Raw genomic sequence first — 22,937 nt, 5'->3', positions numbered from 1 at the left:
TGCAATTGTATATTGTTAAAAGCATTAAAAGTGCAGTTTCTTGTCTTCTCCTTGTGTTTTTCAAGTGGTTGAGGTTGATATGGGACTTAGTAATTAGTAATAAGTAAACCAATACTTTCTAAAGATATTAATTATACATTAATCTAATTACACTGTTGAAGATGTCATTTGTAGTTAGTAATTAATAACTATTTTAGAGTAACTGTTATAATATCAGAGGTGAAACTGAAAGAACAGTTATTCAAAAATGTAGGCTAGGTCATTAAAAGAACGTGTCAGCAGCTGAAAATGAAATATAAAAACATGATTCAATCAGGTAAGGCTTGTCAAGTCAAGTCAAGAATATTTGTATAGCGCTTTTCACAATACAGATTGTATCAAAGCAGCTTCACAGTATTAAATTAAAATAATAATGGTAATGCTAATCAATAGTATTATTGATTGATTCATTAAATTGAATATCCCCAACTGAGCAAGCCAAAGGCAACAGTGGCAAGGAAACTAAATCATGCATATCATTGCTACCTGACTTTACAAACATTTGACATATTAAATAACTAAATAGCATCCAGTGTCTAGCAGTGCAGCAGCATTTTTGGGAATTCCTGGAGGGACTTCATCAGAACCAGTCACTCCCGAAGATCCAAAGGCCTTCATAATATGTAAGAGGTGTGTTATTTTTTATTTAGGATATTTTTGATATTGCCACTTATTTTACTTTGGGTTGGGGTTTTCATTGGTCCCAGGCAGTTGTAAGTAGCCGACTCAATACACCAGAAATTATGACAAATAGTAGGCCTAAGTGTCAACCAAATGCTCATCTTCACAGGATGATGGGGATGAAGAAACAGTTTCTGCTGCCATAGAGAGGCCTACAGAGGCAATGTTAATATTTTCTACACATCAGACAATCTACACCTTCACATTTTTATGTGGAGTATAGATTCTAAGTTTATATCTAAGTATAAACAGACATTCTTATATTTCCCCCATGTGTGTGGAAGAACAGCAGGAGGACGGTCCATCAACTTCTGGTGCACAGATGAACACACTTCAGTGATTTTCAGTAAATGCCACAGTTTAATTCTGTAGAATTTGTTTAGAACTACATGATGTTAATCTAATCTACTATATTTTCAGTTGCCAGTTAAGGAGTTATAGACTTCATCTTATTAAAGAATTTGAAAAAACAGCGGTAAAAACAGCAATGAATAAATGTACAGAAAGAAGGAATGAAGTGTTTAAACCGCTTCCTCTTTAAAAAAGGGGAGGAGACCGCAAGAAACTCTGGGTTTACTGAAGAAAACCTGCTCCCGACCAGGTTAGGTTCAGAGAGTAAGTTGCCATGGTAACTGACTCTGAGTATAAGTTACCTCTCTTTCAGAAACGGGCTTGACTTACTCTGCTTTCTCGGGTTTGATTTACCTCCCATTCTGAAACGGAAAACCCGGAGTTTCCCTCTTTTCGGGGTTAACATACTCAGAGTTTTCACTTAACCTCCTTTCTGAAACAGACCCCTGGCCAACTCTACCTTCGGCCGGGCACTACTGGACAGGACTCTTGGCCTGCCACAGGGTGCTCTGCTGCCGTGCATCTAGGACCGCAGCCACATGTTTTTGTTGCTGATGAGGCCTTCCCACTGCGTCCCAACCTCATGCGGCCTTTTCCTGGCTCCCACCACTCTGGCAGGTGCAGAGTATTCAACTTCAGGCTGTCACATGCAAGGCTGATTGTACGTCTCAATGGCGTATGTACAGAGGAATCATTGGGGTCAGCCCTGCAAATGTGGATGCCTGTGTGAAGGCTACCTGTGTCCTGCATAATTTCCTGAGGAGGACCTCCAAGACGCCAACCAGGGCACCTGCTAAACGGACAGGGAAGTTGCTGGCCTTCAGGCAGTAAGCCGAGTGGGCAGCAACAACTCCGCACGGGAGGCCATCCGTGTCCGGGAGACATATACCTCCTATTTCTCCACTGAGGAAGCTGTCAGCTGGCAACCTGGAGTATAAGCCTAGTGCTACAAACGGCTCTTTTAAGAGCCACCAATTACATTAAACGCAAAGTTTCCATAGCTAAGCACCTATACACTTTTAAACTATATAACATGGAGTAAAAAAATTATATGAAACGCACAACCATGAATGTTGAAAATATTTTTTGTGCATTTATTTAAAAATATTAAAACGTATTTACAATTTATTACAATATTTGTTGAAAAAACAATTCATACAAAATTAATAAGCTAGTTGATGAATATGACTGCATAGTGACAAAACATTTACTCTTGAACGAGCTAACAAAAACTTGGTCCCAACAGGGCCTGTAACGTCAACATGTTGAATGAGTCTGCTGGCTCCAGCTATCAGACAGACGTGAACGTGGTTCCTCACTGCACTCTGGTTCCTCACCCCATTCCTCACTGCACTCGACTCCCTGTGTGAATGATACTGTGTGTGTGCGTGCATGCATGCATGTGAGGGAGAGAGAACAGGGGGCAGCTGACAGCACTGCGAGGGTAACAAGCTTACTAACACCCCTCACAGTGTTGTCAGCTGCACCCCATTCCTCTCAGCCCAAGGGTCAACCTCACGACACTTTGCCTCATACACCAGGTGGTGCATCTCAAACTTGAGATCATGCCTTGTTCTTAAAGACATGGTTCTAAAGTCTTCCTGCAGGCTTTTAAAAAAAATAGCTATCACTATCCCCAGGAGGAGGAGAAGGGCTGGAGACAGGTCCCGGTCTGTTGCTCACAGCCTCCAATGCTGTGAGCAGTCTCTCCTCAAAGTCAGAGGTGTGGGGCCTCTTCCTTCTCGGGGCGGGCTGGCTTGCTCTTTGCACTGGTGTGTTGTCTGGTGCCTGAAGCTCTGGTGCCTGAAGCTCTGGCGTCTGCTCTGGTCTGTTGGCCTGACTGTGCCCGGCCATGGCATTATCTGATTATTAACAGATTTTATTAGCCTACCTACAGGTACACTTTGAAGATGACCAATTTGAGGTTGAGGCCAGATGCTGTGCCAACAGTATTTATACATCGGCCTAAACCGAAAAGGAGGAAAGTCACGTCAAGGAGTATGCCTCCAGCTGTTAATGTCAGGAATAATGACCACACCTATTATGGCACATCAAACATCGGTATGATAAAAGCAGCTAACAATGTTTCCCATGTTATATAATTCAAGGATAGACTACACTCATAATGCAACCTTCAGATTAGTACATACATCTTCAAAACAGTTCAGGGATTTTCTAGAAGATTCATACACCACATGTAGATAATCTACAGATTTATTCATACTTTACCATTGGCATTAGATTAACTTAGATGAACGTCACTAAAGGAGTATAGTGTACTCTTAAATTACAATAGGTGCACATCTGAAGGCAGCATACATATAACAGCAAGAATACCTTGTTATTGTTACAGAGATTGAGGGAGAAATTGAGGAGGAGATCCAAGGGAATGAAAGGGACATAACAGACAGAGAGAGAGAAACAGATGCAGGGCTCCAAACAAAAAAATCAAGTAAGGAGCCATTGGCTCCTATAGGGGGAAAAAACAGGCGCCAAATAATTTTTTTAAGAGCCACATAATAATGCATTTACTTTTAGTCACCCTGTTGTGTGCATGTCTCTCCTCTTCTTACAGTTTCAGCATTTTCATCTTGTGAATGTTCTGGGAACTGAAGCTTATTTGGGAACTGAATGTCACTTCCGACTTATGAACTATATACAGTCCAAAATTTTTTTTTATATAATAAATAATAAATTCCCGCAGCTCGCATGCACGAGAAACTGCACGTGCTAACGGTGCAGTCTGTGGAGCATTCTTCGCGATTAGCCTATATGATCGCGTGCATTTTTATGCTTGTTACTGTCCCCGTGTTTTCTCACAGTCTCTTTTTTGAAATGGTTAGTTCCTGTAATGAACTCCGTTTTCCCCGCTATTTCTTTGCCCGCTCTTGAACAAAAGTCACAAAAAAATTTTTGTGTCTCGTGATCATACCTCAGTAGGGCTGCACGATTTTGGCCAAAATTATTTGTTGATTTGTCACATAGGCTAATTATAACTGCTTTTTACATTCATATTGTGCTACATCTCCTGCTAATGTGTATCAAAATAAAATGGGTCCTCTTATTCACCAAAATTCAGTGCTTCTCCAGAATAAATAAAAATAAATAATTTATTAATATTTTAAATTGTATTTATATTTTATATACATTGTATTTATAATAATTATTAGGATAGACTAGAGATATTATCTTCTGTTATTATTATTATTACCTATTATTACATGGCTTGGTTAAATTCTAATGTAGAATGCAGTATGTTATTTCTTGATAAGACACAGTTGCCATGAAAAACAGAGCGTTGTCATGGACACGGAAGCAATACAATCGTTTTTAAATCAATATTTTGTGTCAAATTATTGATTTATTTGGAAGGTAGCCATGTAAGCGGGATCCCGATGTCAGTTAATAAAATTCTGTAGTTGTTATTTGAAAGGTCTCTTGTTATTTGAAGTCTCTCGCGCGCAGACACCCTTATCGGTCTCTCTCGCGCACTATTGCTCGCGCACAGACACACTCTGTCTCATCTCGCCCAGTTCGCTTCGCTTTTGTCCAGTCCGGCAAAACATTCTAGTTTCTAAATCTAGAAACTAAGCAGTGCGGTGCAGGGAACAACTCTGATTATTGGCTCGTCATGGAGTCAGCGCTAGATTGGCATTGCAAAAAAAAAAAAAAAAAAAACTTTCATATGGAGCGTTCTATGAACAGAATGACGCATTTAAAATATCGCATATTTTTTGTTAGCAGAGGTGTGTCATGCGTGCTGGTGATTGACAGAGATGAGGATTGCTTGAAGAAGTCCAATATTTTTCGCTTTGACTTTTTTTTTCTGACGCGAAAGGTGACATTCGCTTTACCCGTTCATATTTTGGCGCTTTCACTCAGTTCACACAAAGCGTCTCATTTCATGACGTTAACAAAACAAATGAAGCGATAGGCTACTGGTTATAAAACATGCATGTATGATGCAGATTTTACAATCAAAGGGAGTAAATTTGTATTGTCGCCAATGGCGACCTTGGCAGAAATTTCACTCGCAAATAAATATATTTGGTCGCAAATGCGACCATTTTAGTCGCAGTTTGGAGCCCTGAGATGTCAGCACACTTACAGGGGCCAGTCAGTCAGAGGTCAGCAATGAAGAGGCCAGTTTGCCAGGGAAAGGTGCTCCAGGGTCCAGACTGCCAAGGGCCAGTTATGACCGGGCTCACATGGAGGATCTAATGAGGCAACTGAGAATGGAGAGATTACTCAGAAGGAGAGCAGAGAGGGCTCTGGTAAAACAGACAATTTCAACACTGCTATTTCTGTGCCTTGTTGGACCATCATTGTGCAAATTTATTTGAACAGAATAAATGTTGGATGTCAGTGTGTAATTATCATATTAATCATAATAATAATTATCATATTTTCAGCGACATATATTTTTTAATTCTTTTGGTCTGTAGCTATAACAGAAGAATAATACGCCGTTCAGAAACTTGTGAATGTTTTTTGTGTGTGTGCAATATACATTGTTTATGAAATACAACTTTGTAATACTATATACAAATTGTATTACAAATATGTTCAATTTCATCAGAATACACATGCGAAAAGAAGAGTTAACAATGATTAGCTGGAAACTGAAAATAAAATAAAAATTTGAGAAGATGAAGAAAAACATTGATCTATACATCAATTACAGTGTACAAATTAAAGTACTTACAAATTGAATACTTGCTTTCTTATTCACTAAAGATGTAATAGTATTAACACATATTTTTAATTCTTTCAAAAAGGTTTGTTTGTAGGTAAACTTACATTAATTGTTATAAATGCAATTTATCTTCTTTGCTAATTTTATATCCAAGCAAGCATTATTTAAGTAGGGTCAAAATCGAAGTATTCAAAAAATAATGCAATGTAAATGATGGTCTTGTAGTTGCGCTATTACTATTTAGTGACGTAATTATATGTTCCGGGAAAACGGAAGTTGAATAGTCAGTGACGGTCACAGCGCCTTTTAATTGCTTATTTTTATCCGGAATTTATTAATTTACAAATTAAGCACTGGTGATGGATATAGCTCAAGAGTTACAGTGTTTCTAGTAAACTGGTTATTGTATCTTGTATCTAGAAACTGAGCATCATTGACTCCTAATAAGTGTAGATGATGAGTAACAACTTAAAGAAGAAACTTCTTTATATTATTATAGTCACATTTCCAATCAAATTCCACACTGTTAATTTTGATAAAGATAATCCGGGGACATGTTAACCAGATTTAATTATCATTTAGATTAAATTATTTTAAATTAATTTAATTCAAATTTGACATTCAGACAGTCACTGTAATCCTTTACAGGCCCTTTTAATATAATTTTAAACTTTAATCAAATAAAGTTGCAATTTGATTTTATTTATGAAATAAGTTGATATTGTAAAAAGGATTCAGTCTTTGTTAATAAGTTAAACCACACATTAACATTTGATCTACACTTTTTTTAATTAGTTTGGAATATTTAAACATTCTTACCAATCTTTTATAATATGAAGACTTAATACAAAAATATGAAGATACCCTTGATTGAGAAAATCACAAATGCTCTGTAGTTGGTATTATAATTGAGATCACTTCACATTTGCTTACATTTAAATGAATTAATCATTTATCTTATCATTTTGAATGTGTTTTCTGTATGCTTATTTCAATAATGTTTTAGCGTGTGAACAGGACTTTTATTTTGGTGTGTTAGTTGACGTCATAAGGCTGCGCCGCGCTCACTCATCTGTCCTTCTGCTGAAGAGAGGTTTGTGTTTTTAATAATTTTAAGTGTTTAACCAATAGACGCTGTTCGTACAATTATATAGAGAACTGTGAATTAAATGTATTATTAAGGAAAGTAACAATGTAGGTTAATTTATATTAGCATTAATGAACATAGTTTTTTATGAGTAAAGCGCATTAGGAACAGAAAATCTTCGTCTCATTTTGCTCTCTAGTGTCAAGTTTAACGCAAATAAATGTGGTGGTGTCATATGACAGAATTAGCCTACATGTGTTCGTGGTGTTTCTCCCGTTAAAGCTAATTTGATCTGTAGTTCAAAAGCGCATTAATGCGCGCAAACAAACTGAATTATTAATGCAGGACTGAATGTAGGCTAATTGTTAAATAACCATTTAACAGTGATAATAATGTATCATTAGCATGATACTGCTTAGCTAAAAATGGAAAATTCAGCATTTAAAGCGTGCCATAAGGTATTGGGCAATAGCCAATTGCTAAAGAAATCTGAATTGTTGGGCTAAATGGCGATGTATGGTAGGCTATAATCTCTAAAATGGTAAAAGTATTTACTTTTTTTTCTATTTGAATAAAAACAACCTATTTATTTTAAGTATATATATTTCATATCCTGATCAATATTGTCCTACAAACAATGTTCATATTGAAGGCTATAAAACCTAGTGAATGAACCTTGCAGTCTATCCAAAAAAGGATAAAAAAAATCACATAACATTCTAACATTGCAATCTATAAACAAAATAATGCTTTTTAAAGTAGTTGTTAAATTTACTAAACTTAAAATGAAAAAAATAAAATAATAAATCATAAAAATATACTTGTAGGTTTTAAATTCTTTAGCACATTTATGTTCATGAAACATGAAACTACATTGCCAGTAGATGGCAGCAAGTGACTGTCTTAATGAGTGACCTGACTGACTCTCTTACCAGTGAACTGAACTAGATCTGATTGAGACACACCCAGAGATTTAGTTTTGAGTGTTTTTAATCAGATCATTTTAGTCCATTAACTCTCACTCTGAATTACTCTTTACCAGTGCGCTGAACTAAGGCTGAGATTTAGTTTGCATTTATTTTTCTCTCTGTTCATTATTTTAATTTTAAACAGGACAGTGTGTCCAAACACATAAAAACTCCTGGTGAAGCGACTGAGATCCATGTGACACACTATTATAAAGATGTCGTTTATTAAAGAGGAGAGTGAAGACTTCAAGATCGAAGAAACATTCAGAGTCAAACATGAAGAAACCGAGGAACAAACAGGTTGGTTTCATTCTTTTTCAAGAGCAAATTTTGCATTCTATTCCATAACATGTTGAATGAAATCTTATGTATTATAGAAATAGTCTTTCTATGGTCTCCACCTCCAAATTCTGTCATTAATTATTCACCCTCATCTCATTCCAAACCTGTAATTTCATCATCATCAGTAAATTAAGAGTCGGTATAGGTTTGTTGAGGTAGATTCTTCTCTCGTCTCTGTGATTATGCGCCGGTAATGCAGCGACAGATGCCAAAAGCTTGTTTTTGCTTTAACTTTAACTTTCAGGGAATAAGTGAGCGTGAGTTTACATACATGTTCTTAATAAGCCAACAATGCATCTGGACGTGTAACCCATTAACGCGTTAACCCATTTTCCTTTATCTGAGTAAAGTCATAAACGGCATAAAAAACATAAACTAAAAGGGATTCTTCACCGATTAGTATTAAGCTTTGTATCAGTAGAAACCCGGTAGTATTTTCGAATGACCGTGCTTCCCTCCCTCATGAGACGAGAGATTTCTGTATTGTGTGTCTGGAAAAAAAAACCTCAGACGACGCAAAAAAATCATCATTTGGCGTCATCGGAGGCTTTTTTGGCCAGAGGCTAGAGACTACAGCCAGTAGTAGGAGCCGTTCCGCATGTTTTCATCCCGCCCATAGGTGCGTGAATCCGATACTCGTGGCTACCTGTACGAGCCGCAATACAGTGAGGAACAGTTGCTTGGCGGTAGTGTTGCACGATATACCGGTACTAGAAAGGTATCGCGATACCCAGCTATTAAAATCGGTAAGATACTAAATTTGATTAGTACCGGTACTTTAAGAGTGACATCATTCTAAGTCTAAATAATAAGAGCAGTATTTCTTTAATGTTCTTCAAACATTTGTGTGATAACAACGGAAGCAGAACAGTAAAATATATTTGCACAGCGAAACATGCATGCATGAGAAAATAAAGCGCGGGACGTGCTTGCGCGGCCGGGCTCAGACCTGAAGCGCGTACACACGCTTCTCACACTTTCACACAGCATGTGATCGCGACTTCAGTCAGGCGCTTCTCTTTCACGCATTATTAGGATTGAATAATCAAAATTCTTGGTAAAAATTTACGTCCTGGCGAGTATTCACGTAAACACAGTCGGGTATGTCTTTAGTGAACGAAAACCGCTTGTAAAAATAAATCGTATGTGTTCCATTGGGTAGTCTACGTGCAGGTCTTAAAGGGCCGGACCAGCAGCCTATTATTCTGTGTGATTAATGTCAATGAAACAACAACAGAAAAAAGACAATCACCCAATGCTTGACTGAATAAATTTGATCTATTTATTAAGAATCAGTCTATAGTTAATTTATAGAGAGAAGACTTTATTTTTTCAGCTACAGTAGGCTACTATTTAACAGCATTCAAAAAAGAAATTAAGCACTGTTTATTTTGTCTCTTATAGTATTTGTCATATTGTTTGTAATTAGCTTTTTTGCTTATTTTTAATAGCAAAAATCAAATTAAATGAAATATCTATATTGTAATTATAAAATTACATTTAACAAGTATTAAATAACTCGTTTCATGAAATAAGATTTTGGTCATCCCAAACCTGTTCAGAATTGTGATTGATAATAATTTCAATGTTGCAAACATCTTTGTAAGGACGTACACACTGGCATGTAATTATTATTATTTTATAAAGGGGAAGGAATGGTCAAAAAGCAGGGCAGGAACAGAATTAAGTTTTTTTATTTTTTTTATTAATTTATAAAACAATGAATTGTAAGTTCTGTCATATTTTTCAATTACTTTTACTGTTTTAGTTTTTTTCCCATGGTATCGATTCAGTATCGGTATCGAGGTATTTAGTCTGGTATTGTACCGAAGTCATAATTTTGGTATCGTGACAACACTACTTGGCGGTCAGGAGACTCACAATAAAATGGCGTCTTTTCAGTTTTGAGTCAACTAGTAGCCTAGTTGTATAATTTCTGCCGATACTGCCTTCTGTAACCGGTAGGTGTGGCTTGGGAGTGGTCTCGCAGGGCAGCGAAGCAAGTGCATTCTGGGAGTTGTTGTCTTTCATCCACATGAGCCAAAAATAAATTTTCTGGCTTTTCTCAGTCTAGAAGGCTCCAACTTATAAAATAATTTCACATTTCTATTACATAAATGACCCAATTTAAATACACATTCATCTTTCCAGCTGTGAAATATCCTTTTAAGCTTAAACTGACTGACAGCTAGATTTTTGCCCCTTAAACCAATTTCAGGTCCTCCATCTGATCTGGATACGGCCGGATCCGGCTGACTACATCATGCGTTGTGGTCGTGTCTAGGCGCAGGTCCTCCATCTGATCTGGATACGGCCTCGATCCAGCTGATTACAGTAAACCTCGGAATAAGCAGAAAGACTAACATTAGCGAAGATGCCATTCTTCTTATGATGTAACAAGTACATTGGGTGTTGTAGGAAGTGTTCACGGTTCCAGCTGACCTAGTTTTTAACAATCATTTAACTGATTTGAATAATATAGATTTGAACAATATAAATGTATAATGTTCTACGTCTATGCTAGATTAAAGAGATGTGTTTTTAGCCTAGATTTAAACTGACAGAGTTTGTCTGCTTCTTAAACAATGCTAGGAAGACTGTTCCAAAGTTTTGGTGCTAAAAGGATCTACTACCTGCTGTTGATTATGATATTCTAGCTATTATCAACTGGCCAGAATTTTGAGATTGCAACAGACGTGAAGGACTATAATGCGTTAAGCGCTCGCTCAAGTACTAGGGAGCTAAACCATTTAGTGCTTTGTAAGTAATTAGCAAGGTTTTAAAATGTATACAATGTTTAATAGGGAGCCAATGCAGTGTTGACAGAACGGGGCTAATATGGTCATACTTCCTGGTTCTGGTAAGAACTCGAGCTGCTGTGTTTTGGACCAGCTGGAGTTTGTTTATTAAGCATGCAGGGCAACCACCCAGTAGAGCATTACAATAGTCTAGCCTTGAGGTCATGAACTAACCTTTCCGCATTTTTCATTGAGAGCCTATGTCAAGGTTTAGATATATTTTTAAGATGGAAGAATTTGGTTTTACAAATGCTAGAAATGTGGCTTTTAAATGAAAGATTGGTATCAAAGAGCACACCCAGGTTCCTAACCGACGACGATGACTTGACAGAACATCCATCGAGTCTTAGACAATTTTTTATATCAGCAATGCATTCCGTTAATTGGTATGTTTCATCAGGGCATGAAGAAATATAGAGCTGACTATCATCAGTGTAACAGTGAAAGCTAATTCCTAATGATATCTCCCAAGGGTAGCATGCACAGGGTGAAAAGCAACGGTCCTAGTACTGAGCCTTGCCGTACTGATTGATATGATGCCTCTTTATTTACTGCTACAAACTGATAGTCAGATAAGTAGGATTTGAACCATGCAAATTCAATTCCACTAATGCCAACATAATGATAATAATAATGTCTATATTAAAGTATGTTTTGGTCGATAGTATCAAATGCAACACTAAGATCTAGATCAGGGTTCCTCAATTAGTTTTTACCAAGAGCCAAATTCTGCCGACAATATAAAGCCAAGGGCCACCGACCACAATGTTATGGTCTCAATGTTTGCTCTGCTATTATTGTTGTTGTTTTGTTAAAAGAGTCACAAATCACAATATAATTATTCTGATTTTATTTGTTTATTTATTATTTTCTTTTTCTCATTAGTCTGTTTTATTCAAGCAATTATGAGCATTTTTCAGATACTGAAAACTAAAGAACTTTGCATTGTGGATATTAAAAACAAATGAACAAACAACAGCTCTGGATCTCCATGTCTGCATGGGAGTCGACTGATCCTGCTCATCACCACACTGGATCTCTTCTCATCAACTTCCCCAATAGCAGATTCAATTATTAGACCTATCAGCATTACTATTTTATTGTTCTTACTTGGATCAAACTAAAAGTATTAACTGGCATGTACTCACCATTCAATGAGAGAAGTGACAGTGAGAGGCGGCCTGTTTTAGTTTTGGTCTAGTCTTTGTGTCAAGCTGTCATTTTAGTTTTTGTTAGTTTTAGTCACATACTCTTTTTTTTTTTTTTTTTTTTTTTTTTGTCTAGTCAAGTTTTAGTCGACGAAATCTGATGACATTAAGTCTAGTTTTAGTAATTGAAAATTGTATTTTAGTCTCTTTTAAGTAATGCAACCCAGTCAATATAGTATTTCAAACAAGGTTATCTTATTATATTTAGGGCTGTGACGGTGGCAGTCTTTTTTATCACCTTGGTGTTAATGGACCAACTACGGGGGGTGGTTGGGGGGTTGTTAAAAAACAAAAAACAAAAACAAACTCACAAGCACAAAGACGCGTGATATAGCTAGGATGTGGGACACGAGCAGGAAAGAGACCATCGATCTCTTTTCTGATATCTTCATGTTTTCTACTTGATGTAAGATGGTCAAGAGCGAATTTTATCCTCCACAGGGGCGAGCCATTTAGGCTATGTTTGATATTGCGCTGCTAGAGAAAAAATAACACGCGCGTGTCATAAACGCGATTTAGCCTAACTTAACTAAACTTGCAGCATTTACGTTGCGTCTCGTCTCGTTTTCGTCAGGCGATAAAGGTTCGTTGACGAAGATATTTCGTCATAATTTTTGTGGACGAAAGCAACACTGCTGAAGCAATAGCTCTGATGAAATGGCGTTTGATATTATCAGCCTTACAGACAGCACGATCTGCGTGCATAACAAACGCGCTGCGTTGTGGTGGTCAGGCAACATCAAACTAAATTGTTCAGTCCATTCAGATTTGAATTGTCTATTTTCTTTGTCCACTTTTCTTTTCTTAACACTTGGCATATTTTCGTTGTGCGCGAATGCTGTCAGATACTGCGCGTTTGAATTTTAATGCCAGTGACGTGCTTACGCTGATGTTACCATGACAATCTTGAAATAAGCGCGGGCCAAACATTTTCCTCCCACGGGCCGGATTTGGCCCGCGGGCCGCCTATTGAGGAACCCTGATCTAGATAGAGAGATACAACCACAGTCGGATAAGAGCAAATTGTTTGTAACTCTAATGAGAGCAGTCTCAGTACTATGATACGGCCTGCTTTCTAGTATCTTTGACAGAAACGGTAGTTTCGAGATCGGCCTTTATGTGACTAATTCTCTAAGATCAAGTTGCGTTTGTTTAATGAGAGGTTTAATAATAACTTAGTTATGTTTTCGGTACATATCCTAATTCCTTCATCCAAGCCCCAGAAGAACCAGTGGATTAATTTCATTTTCTCTGGAAATGCGCCAACACAACTCCCCAAAGTTTTGCATGTCTGCGGCAAACATTTCACCGACGACTGTTTCCTCAACTTGGGTCATAGAGCTGGCTTTGATGAACGTCTGAAAATACATCGATCGAGCTAACGTTACCAAGCAACACTTTCTGATGTGTAATTGTTCAAGTTCAGACAGGTAATCTTTCTCTCAAATCGTTCAATACTGTTTATGCATCAGTAAGTCAAGCCAGTGACTAAAATATCCACTTCACATCGTTTTTTTTTAGTAGGATGAAAATAATCGTATTTAAATTGTGAATAAATTATATACAGAAAGCGATCAAAGAACAATCTTTCCACACAGCGCAAGTTTATCTGGACACTTGCCAAACTCGATATAAAATCAATGGCGCACGTTACACTGCACAACGAAGCTCTTACTGTATTTACATCATCGTGTTTGCATTGGTGAAAGCATTAGAGAGAGTGCAGAAACTGCGTTGCCATGATAAGATCTTCATTCTCGCGATCAACAACAGACTGTCATCTGCTCAATGCTCATCACGGCAACATTTTATGTGATGGGAATAGATCTAAATACTTTAAAAACTTCTGACGATTCGTTAATCTCGACAGCTGTAATAGTAAAAACGTATAATAGCTGTAATAAAAGTATTCGAGCGAGTTTCACATGCAATGCGTAGCTATTTCATATGCAAGCATGTCAGCCAATCACAGCAGTGGCCGGTTACACTGAAGTTTCACACAGACACGCCCCTTCAAACAGAGGGTTCAAATCAGAGGCTAAAATCAGGCTAGGAAAAATGCCTTTAATTTCTAAATTATGACTATTTTTGATCTAAAAAACATACTATAATTATAAGGGCAACCAAGGAAACATTCTAAAATAATAAAATAACCCCATGTCATGGGACCTTTAAGCTTTATTTTTCGTTATTATAGCCACTGAATAAGCAGAAATAAGCAGATCTAGCAGTTTTAAGGCCTTTCTGTATGCAATAATGCTTGCTTTCCACGAAATGCGAAAAACCTCTAGTTTTGTTTTCTTGTTTTGCTGCACTCCATTTTTCGGGCTGCTCTCTTCAGGACAGAGTGTGCTCAGTGTACCACAGTGTTGGACTATTTTCTTTAAAAAAAAAATTAAGCACATAGGAGAAACTGTCTAAAGCACTGGAAAAGAGTCAATAGTTTCTGTTATAACATTGAGTTCTTATAAGCTATCTGGTATGCAGAGTAAAAGAAACTGATCAGAATGATTATTTATAAAGCAATCTTTAGTGGAAGAAGTGATAGTTATACCATATTTATAACGGGAGTTGGTTTTGCAGCCTTGACTAAATGTAGTATACACGAGACTAGATAATGATCTGAGATATCACACAATTTAATTTAATAACGATAGTGTACATTAAATATTTTCAATGTATTTTGTGGATTTCAATATTCATATTTCAATGAATAGAGGGTTACTTAACTATTTCCCTGCCATTGATTTCCGTAATTTGTGAGAAAACGTTTTCCCGCCATTGACGTAATTTTCCTGCTTTCCGTGTATTCACTGTTATGCGGTTCAGAGATTTTTGGTCCATTAATTAGTCCTTCTGTTTTAGCAGAATTTGATTGAATCTCTTTCTAGAGTTAAGACGTTTTGTCTGGTTGTGACGAAATGTAAAACTGGCATAACAGTAAAATAATATTTATCAAGGGCAGCAGGGAGAAAAGCAGAGGTCTTAATACTGTGCCCTGTGGTACTCCATAATTGTATTTTATATATTTTAGACAAAAATGGCAAATTTGAAATGCGTCTATAATTATCATCTCCTGGGCAAGTTTGTTTTTGTGCTTTGACCATTAAACTGTGGTTAATTTGGATTTGTCTCTTTTTTTTTTGCCTTAGACCTGATGGCACTGAAAGAGGAGAGTCAAGAACTGTATGAAATGGAAGAGAAAGACAAGAATAACAAACAGAATCATCTTATTATCAACAAAAAGTCGTTTAGTTGCTCACAGACTGAAAAGACTTCACGAAAAAGAGCAAATGGACGTGATTTGACCTGCCAACAGTGTGGAAAAAGTTTCAACAGAAAAGGACATCTTAAAGTCCACCTGAGAATTCACACAGGGGAGAAGCCTTTTACCTGCAAACTGTGTGGAATAAGTTTCACTCAAGAAGTAATCCTTAACAGGCACGTTAGAATTCACACTGGAGAGAAACCTTTTACCTGCCAAGAGTGTGGAAGGAGCTTTACTGAAAAAGGACATCTTAAAGTCCACATGAGGGTTCACACAGGAGAGAAGCCCTACACTTGCCAACAGTGTGGAAAAAGTTTCACTCAAAAAGTAATCCTTAACAGGCATGTTAGAATTCACACGTTAGAGAAGTCTTTCACATGCAAACTGTGTGGAACTAGTTTCATTAAAGAAGAAAGCCTCAAAAGCCACATGAGAATTCATACCGGAGAGAAGGCTTACACCTGCAAACTGTGTGGAAATAGTTTTATTCAAAAAGGAAGCCTAAAAAGCCATATGAGAATTCATACGGGAGAGAAGCCGTTCACCTGCAAACTGTGTGAAAATAGTTTCAATCGAAAAGCAAGCCTTAAAAGCCACATGAGAATTCACACTGGAGAGCAGCCTTTCACATGCCAACAGTGTGGAAAGAGTTTTACACATAAACCAACTTTTAATAACCATGTGAGAATTCACACCGGAGAGAAGCCTTTCTCCTGCAAACTGTGTGGAAAAGGTTTTATTCGAAAAGCAAGCCTCAAAAACCATGTGAGGACTCATACTGGAGAGCAGCCTTTCACATGCCCTCAATGTGGGAGAGGTTTTACATATAAAACTACCTTTAATGCCCACATGAGAATTCACACTGGAGAGCAGCCTTACACCTGCCCTAAATGTGGAAGGAGTTTTAGACATAAACCAACCTTTAATGTCCACATGAGAGTTCACACTGGAGAGAAGCCGTTCACCTGTCAACAGTGTGGAAAGAGTTTCGCTGAAAAAGGAAACCTTAAAAAACACATGAGAATTCACACTGGAGAGAAGCCTTTCTCCTGCCAACAGTGTGGAAGGAGTTTCACTCATAAAGAACATCTTAAAGGCCACATGAGAAGTCACACTGGAGAAAAGCCGTTTACATGTGATCAGTGTGGAAAGAGTTTCGCACGGAAAGTAAACCTCAATTCCCACATGAAGATTCACATTTAATTTTAATCAGTGTGACAAAAAATGTGAGACCCCATTTTTGTTCATTGTGTGGGAAGTGTTTAAAATGGCACTAGAAAATATAAAACTAGAAATTTAGGCTACACTCCTGCCGCAACTGAATTTGGTCTACTTCCTTTCAAAAATTGAGTGGTTGCAGTAATGGACAGTATGGAGGAGTCACTCTATTCCATATACATGGGTTTCTGTGCAACGTCATCACGCAGATGCGCGCGCATCTAAGAGGCAGAAAGCAACAGTCTTTACGGCTATATCTAGCAGAAGCAGAGATGACGAGGAGCTGTTGTGCTGTAAACTAACCTAAATGCATAGGGTATGTCATGTTTTTATGATTTGCAAACTTAGTTGGACAATTTTATACTAGTCAACTAACTAACTAACTTTTTACATAATGTTATATTAATATGCAAATGAAACACAAGCAAACAGATTCAACTCTGAAATTGCAGTTTATTATTGAGTCAACAAGAATTTACAAACAATGCGAAATCTACGTTAATTACAATGTTCTTTTACAGAACTCGGCATAACATATAGCGGTCTTGCCTCTTGGATGCGCGCGCATCCGGTATTGTTTGTATACAAGAAACCTGTGTATAAGGATGCCTCAGAATCAAATATTAGTTAAAGGGGAACTGAAACGAAATAGGAAGTAAAGGTGATATAACATGTGTTATCATTGTTATTTGTGGTTGTTACAGTAGTTACAAGGAAATCCGTGATATTAGTTTGTTGTTTTGTTACTAGGGCGCAGCCATCTTGAACTTCAACGGTCCGTGACGTCACTGGCATGGTAGGCTACCTTGACAGCTCCAGCTAAATGGCATCTCAAGAGCATGTTCAAAAATTGTGATCTGTCCAACAAGCAAATTTAAAACCTCCGGTGCCATCAAGGACCGAATAACCTGTTTGCAAAATGACTGTGGCATAAATGTGACCACGGCGGGTCCTGTGAACAAGTTCCACTCACCTCTTAGTTGTTACCGTGATGTTCACCTTCACCGTAGATCACCTTGCTAAATTAATCCGACATCGAGGATGCTATCCAATATAAGCAATATCCATCGACGACACCTGCAAGACACTTGTTACTGTGATTTCAGCCGCTTTCAAACTGTGTATGAGAGACGCGGCGGCGCGCCTTGCCAGTTTAAATTTGACGAGCGCACACGGCTAAACGCACTGCACAAAGAGCCAGCGGTCACAGCGCGTGCACTAAACTACATTCTCTTTATCATCTTATTGCATTTAAAGTGTCAAAAACACAAGGTTCACATAAACATTTTTTGTCTTAAGTTAATGTAAACATCTTTAAGAAAGTGTGTATGTGTATCAGTATATTCTATATCCCTGCATTACTGTAGTTCTTAAAGTGACAGCAGTCTATATAATAATCAGTATACGTTTCATTCATAGTGAAGAATATGCAGTTTTATTATTTCATTTGATGATTCAATTCTTACTTAAATGCTGTTTTTAGTGTTAACTTGTACAGTTCCCTGTCCATACTGTTAAAATGAGTCAGTTCAGTCAGAGTAGCAGTAGAGTAGCCTGACATAACGTTAGTACCCCACAGTGGTACCATGCCAGTGACGTCATCGAACACGACTGCGCTCTGATAACAACAAACGTATATTTCAGTATTGGGAAAAACTTCATATATATGTTTTGTTTTTTAATACTATTTTTGAATTCTTTTGTTTACAATTTTAATAACCAACATGTTATCAAATTATATTTTGTTCATTTCAGTTCCCCTTTAAAGTTCTGCCCTGCTGTGAAATGCTCAGGGCCTATAGGCAGAGTAGGCAATTGCCTCGGCCTCAGGCTTTGATGCAGGGCCTTCATAACCGTCCACCAAAATACTAGGCTCTTTGTCCATTGGATATACAGAAATTGTTATTCACCTGTAATGAAACCAAGCATTCACGCTTACAGTAAATGGCATTGATCAGGAGCTGGCTAGCATACTAGTAAAGTAAAAGCAAAGAAGTTTGTATTAAAAGTCAAAGATCAAACACACTGGAGCAGTAGTTCTCAAACTTTTGTGAAGTGTTGTACCCTGTACCTGAGGCGTTTACCATCCTTTTGCGTACCCCTTCTTTTCCACTTAGACTGCAGTCATATCTTTTCCATTGTGGGGCAATATTTGCCCCCTAAATTTATTTTCCAGTGCATTTTTTTTAGCCTTTAAAATAAATAATGTTTTAAATTAAAAATAATAATTGAGTAATATGCAATAATGTTAAAAATAAAATGATTCTTTTAAATATTAAACTAAAACCACCAATTGATGGCAGTAAGTCACTGTCTTAAAGGGTTAATTCACCCAAAAATGAAAGACAATCCCCTCATTTTTATTTACTGAGTTCACTCTTCGGTTGGTGCCGAGTGATTCTAGTTTATAAGTTATAAGTTATAAAAATTTCTATTTTTCTTCCAAATGCGCATTGCTTTGCTTCAGAAGTCCTTTATTAACCCCCTGGAGCCGTATGGATTACTTTTATGATGGATGGATGCATGCATTTGGACTTCAAAATCTAAGTTACTATTCACTCCCATTATAAAGCTTGGAAGAGCTAGGATATTTTTTAATATAACTTCGACTGTGTTTGACTGAAAGAAGAAAGGCATATACACCTAGGATGACTTGAGGCTGAGATAATTATGGGCTAATTTTCATTTTTAGGTGAACTAACCCTTTAATGACTGAGTCATTCATTTAATTTAGTAATGAAGCAACTGACTGTATTTATGAAAGAATTATTGAAACATTGACATTCCCTTTGCTAATACAACCTATCATATGCATACTGTGGATCATACGCTGCTTGAGCAGATGTAGTCAGTTTTTTATGCAAAAGATGAGATAATTTCATTGGATGTCATGCATTTACATGTATGGCATTTAGACAGTTAGAAATACATACCGGTACTTGGTTTTAATGTTATCTTAAAGTGGGGTAGAATGGCAAAACTCAGCATTTTGTTTGTGTACCCCCTCTGTCACCTCACATACCCCCAGTTTGGTAACCACTGCACTGGAGCATTTGAATGTTTCATAAGAGTACTTAACTCTTTATCCTTCCAATTTCTGCTGATGTGTGTGATTATTTCACCACACCGTGTCAGTGCTCTAAATTAGTGATCATGATGCTGCTGTGTGTGTGTGAGACCTGATGATTAAGATCAGAATGAACCTTTATTTATTTGTATTAAATATTTTAATCAGTATTTTGTCCTTTTTTTATTGACAATCAGTTCATAATATTTATGGACAGAATTTCTAGGCGCAGCCAGGGGCCGGAGGGTGTCAGGTTCGGGGACCACACGATTTCCTCTCTGCTCTTTGCGGATGATGTTGTCGTGTTGGCTCCTTCAGACCAGGACCTTCAGCATGCACTGGGACGGTTTGCAGCCGAGTGTGAAGCGGCTGGGATGAGAATCAGCACCTCCAAATCTGAGGCCATGGTCCTCAGTCGGAGAAGGGTGGCTTGCTCTCTTCAGGTTGGTGGAGAGTTCCTGCCTCAAGTGGAGGAGTTTAAGTATCTTGGGGTCTTGTTCACGAGTGAGAGAAGGATGGAACGGGAGATTGACAGACTGATCGGTGCAGCTGCTGCAGTAATGCGGTCGATGTACCGGTCTGTCGTGGTGAAGAAAGAGCTAAGCCGCAAGGCGAAGCTCTCGATTTACCGGTCAATCTACGTTCCTACTCTCACCTATGGTCATGAGCTTTGGGTCATGACCGAAAGAACAAGATCCCGGATACAGGCGGCCGAAATGAGCTTTCTCCGCAGAGTGGCCGGGCGATCCCTTAGAGATAGGGTGAGGAGCTCGGTCACTCGGGAGGAGCTCAGAGTAGAGCCGCTGCTCCTCCACATCGAGAGGGGTCAGCTGAGGTGGCTCGGGCATCTGTTCCGGATGCCTCCTGGACGCCTTCCCGGGAAGGTGTTCCGGGCACGTCCCACCGGGAGGAGACCCCGGGGAAGACCTAGGACACGCTGGAGAGACTGTCTCCCGGCTGGCCTGGGAACGCCTCGGTGTCCCCCCGGAAGAGCTGGAGGAAGTGTCTAGGGAGAGGGAAGTCTGGGCATCTCTGCTTAGACTGCTGCCCCCGTGACCCGGCCCCGGATAAGCGGAAGAAGATGGATGGCTGGACAATCATTTCACTAATGTAATCACACATTTATGCCAAAATTCGTAATATTCAAAGTAGTCACTTTGTCAAGCATTACACCGTGTCCTAACCAGAAGCGATGCGATAAGATCCAGTCAAGTCATCTTCATTTATATAGCGCTTTTAACTATGTAGATTGTTTCAAAGCAGCTTTACAGAGATAAACGTATAATTTAAGGCAACAGAGATTGTTTTGGCTTTATAGAGGTTCTTGAACAAAGATATTTTCCAGCTAAAGTTAGTTTTGATTGATTCACTTCTGTCGAAATGATTATTAGTTATTAAATTAGAGGCCGCTAAGACGACACCGTTCTCTCTAAACAGACTTTAAACGCGAACCTGTGAGAAACGCTGCTCACGTGCGCATCAATAATTAATTCTGTAGTTATGTGCATTTGAATATATGTGCCCAGGTTTGTAATACCCTACAAACCATGCCTTAACAAACTACTTGTCTTGCCTATAAATATTGTTACAGAATTTTATTTTATTTTATCACTTCGGGGTTGGTACGCGAACCGAATTTTCCCACAATGCTTTATCTGTAGAGTGGTAAAAGGATCCTCCATAGGGAGAGGCTAGTTGGCACTTCAGCACTGCGTTGACATCGGGTCCAGGCGAAGGTCCTTCGTCAGATCTGGATACGGCCTGGATCCGGCAGGCTGCGGGAAAACCTCGGGATAAACAAAGACACTAAAATTAGCGTAGATGCCATTCTTCTTATGATGTAACGAGTAAATCTGGATTTAAGGGAAGTGTTCCCAGTTCCGGCTGACCTAATCTATGCAGCCTAACATTGAGTTATAGAAGTCTATAATGCATTATGTGAATGCTAGGTCAAAGAGATGTGTCTTTAATCTAGCTTTGAACTGACAGAGTGTGTCTGCTTCCCGGACAATGGTAGGAAGACTGTTCCAAAGTTTTGGTGCTAAATAGGAAAAGGATCTACCGCCAGTAGTCGATTTTTATATTCTAGGTATTATCAACTTGCCGGAATTTGGAGATCGCAATAGACGTGAAGGACTATAATGCGTTAAGAGCTCGCTCAAGTACTGCGGAGCTAAACCATTTAGTGCTTTGTAAGTAATCAGCAATATTTTAAAGTTTATACAATGTTTATTAGGAATCCAATGCAGTGTTGACAGAACGGGGCTAATATGGTCATACTTCCTGGTTCTGGAAAGAACTCGAGCTGCTGCGTTTTGAACTAGCTGTAGTTTGTTTAAGCGTGCAGGGCAACCACCCAGTAGAGCATTACAATAATCTAGCCTTGAGTTCATGAACGCATGAACTAATTGTTCCGCATTTGTCAATGAGAGCATATGGCGTAATTAAGATATATTTTTAAGATGGAAAAATGCGGTTTTACAGATACTAGACACGTGACTTTCAAATGAAAGATTGGTACCAAAGAGCACACCCAGGTTCCTAACCGACGACGAAGACTTAACAGAGCAGCCATCAAGTGTTAGACAGTATTCTAGGTTATTATGTCAGGAAGATTTTTGTCCAATAATTAGAACTCTGTTTTTTTCGTGCCAAGCAGTGCGTGCTCCACACCACAAACCGTTGGATATGCGTCAAAATCTTGTGTTTATTTGTGATAATCTTAGCCCTGTATTATTATTGTCTAACCCGTATTATGAATGACATTTGACGAATTGCTTTGTACATTTTTTGGATAAAAGCGTCTCTAAATATGTAGCCTAATAAATGTTATAATAATGATGATAATTATTATTATTATTTGCGTACACGGAACCCAAACACACCGCGTCTTCTAAGTCAGGTGACTGTAAATGCGCAAAAACTGTTTCTATTGCAGTTTTGCGAAATATTCCTTTTTGCACAGTTGGTCGCAAGATATATGTGCTTTGTAAAAGGAAGGACACACCTTGTGGGAAATGCCAGGCATGCAATGTTCACTTGTGTCTTCAGTTGAACATTTAGTTCCTCCACAGAGGAATTACAATAAAACAGATTGAAAAACAAAACCTTTGAATCTCTTAGGCTTGCCTCATGATGGGCCATTGGGGGAGTGTCTGTCACACCCCGGGTCTGAATCTCATTAATATTGATGGGCCATTACCATCGTATTGTT

General features: G+C 38.2%; 1 protein-coding gene across 2 annotated transcripts; it reads left to right on the top strand.

The window, feature by feature from the left end:
- Positions 1 to 6,697: 6,697 nt before the first annotated feature.
- LOC307004880 (uncharacterized protein) lies at positions 6,698 to 19,886 on the top strand. 2 transcript variants are annotated; one of them, XM_079624442.1, is made up of 3 exons: positions 6,698 to 6,860; positions 7,968 to 8,122; positions 15,323 to 19,886. In XM_079624442.1, the coding sequence occupies exons 2-3, from the start codon at positions 8,038 to 8,040 to the stop codon at positions 16,639 to 16,641; spliced, it is 1,404 nt and encodes a 467-aa protein (XP_079480568.1). In that variant the 5' UTR covers positions 6,698 to 6,860; positions 7,968 to 8,037; the 3' UTR covers positions 16,642 to 19,886. The 2 variants fall into 2 exon arrangements, with proteins under 2 accessions (XP_079480568.1, XP_079480569.1); XM_079624443.1 differs by lacking the exon at positions 6,698 to 6,860 and adding an exon at positions 10,383 to 10,498 and having other exon boundaries at positions 7,993 to 8,122.
- Positions 19,887 to 22,937: the final 3,051 nt, after the last annotated feature.

Source organism: Phoxinus phoxinus (genome assembly GCF_949152265.1).
Source record: "Phoxinus phoxinus genome assembly, chromosome: 9".
NCBI lineage: Eukaryota > Metazoa > Chordata > Actinopteri > Cypriniformes > Leuciscidae > Phoxinus > Phoxinus phoxinus.
This window is presented reverse-complemented; position numbering and strand designations above follow the sequence as displayed.

Bases quoted from the DNA above. Each gene is read 5' to 3' on its own strand.
- LOC307004880 (XM_079624442.1), top strand. From the start codon at position 8,038: ATGTCGTTTATTAAAGAGGAGAGTGAAGACTTCAAGATCGAAGAAACA. The intron at 8,123-15,322 runs GTTGGTTTCATT...TTTTTGCCTTAG, and splicing joins AGAAACCGAGGAACAAACAG to ACCTGATGGCACTGAAAGAG.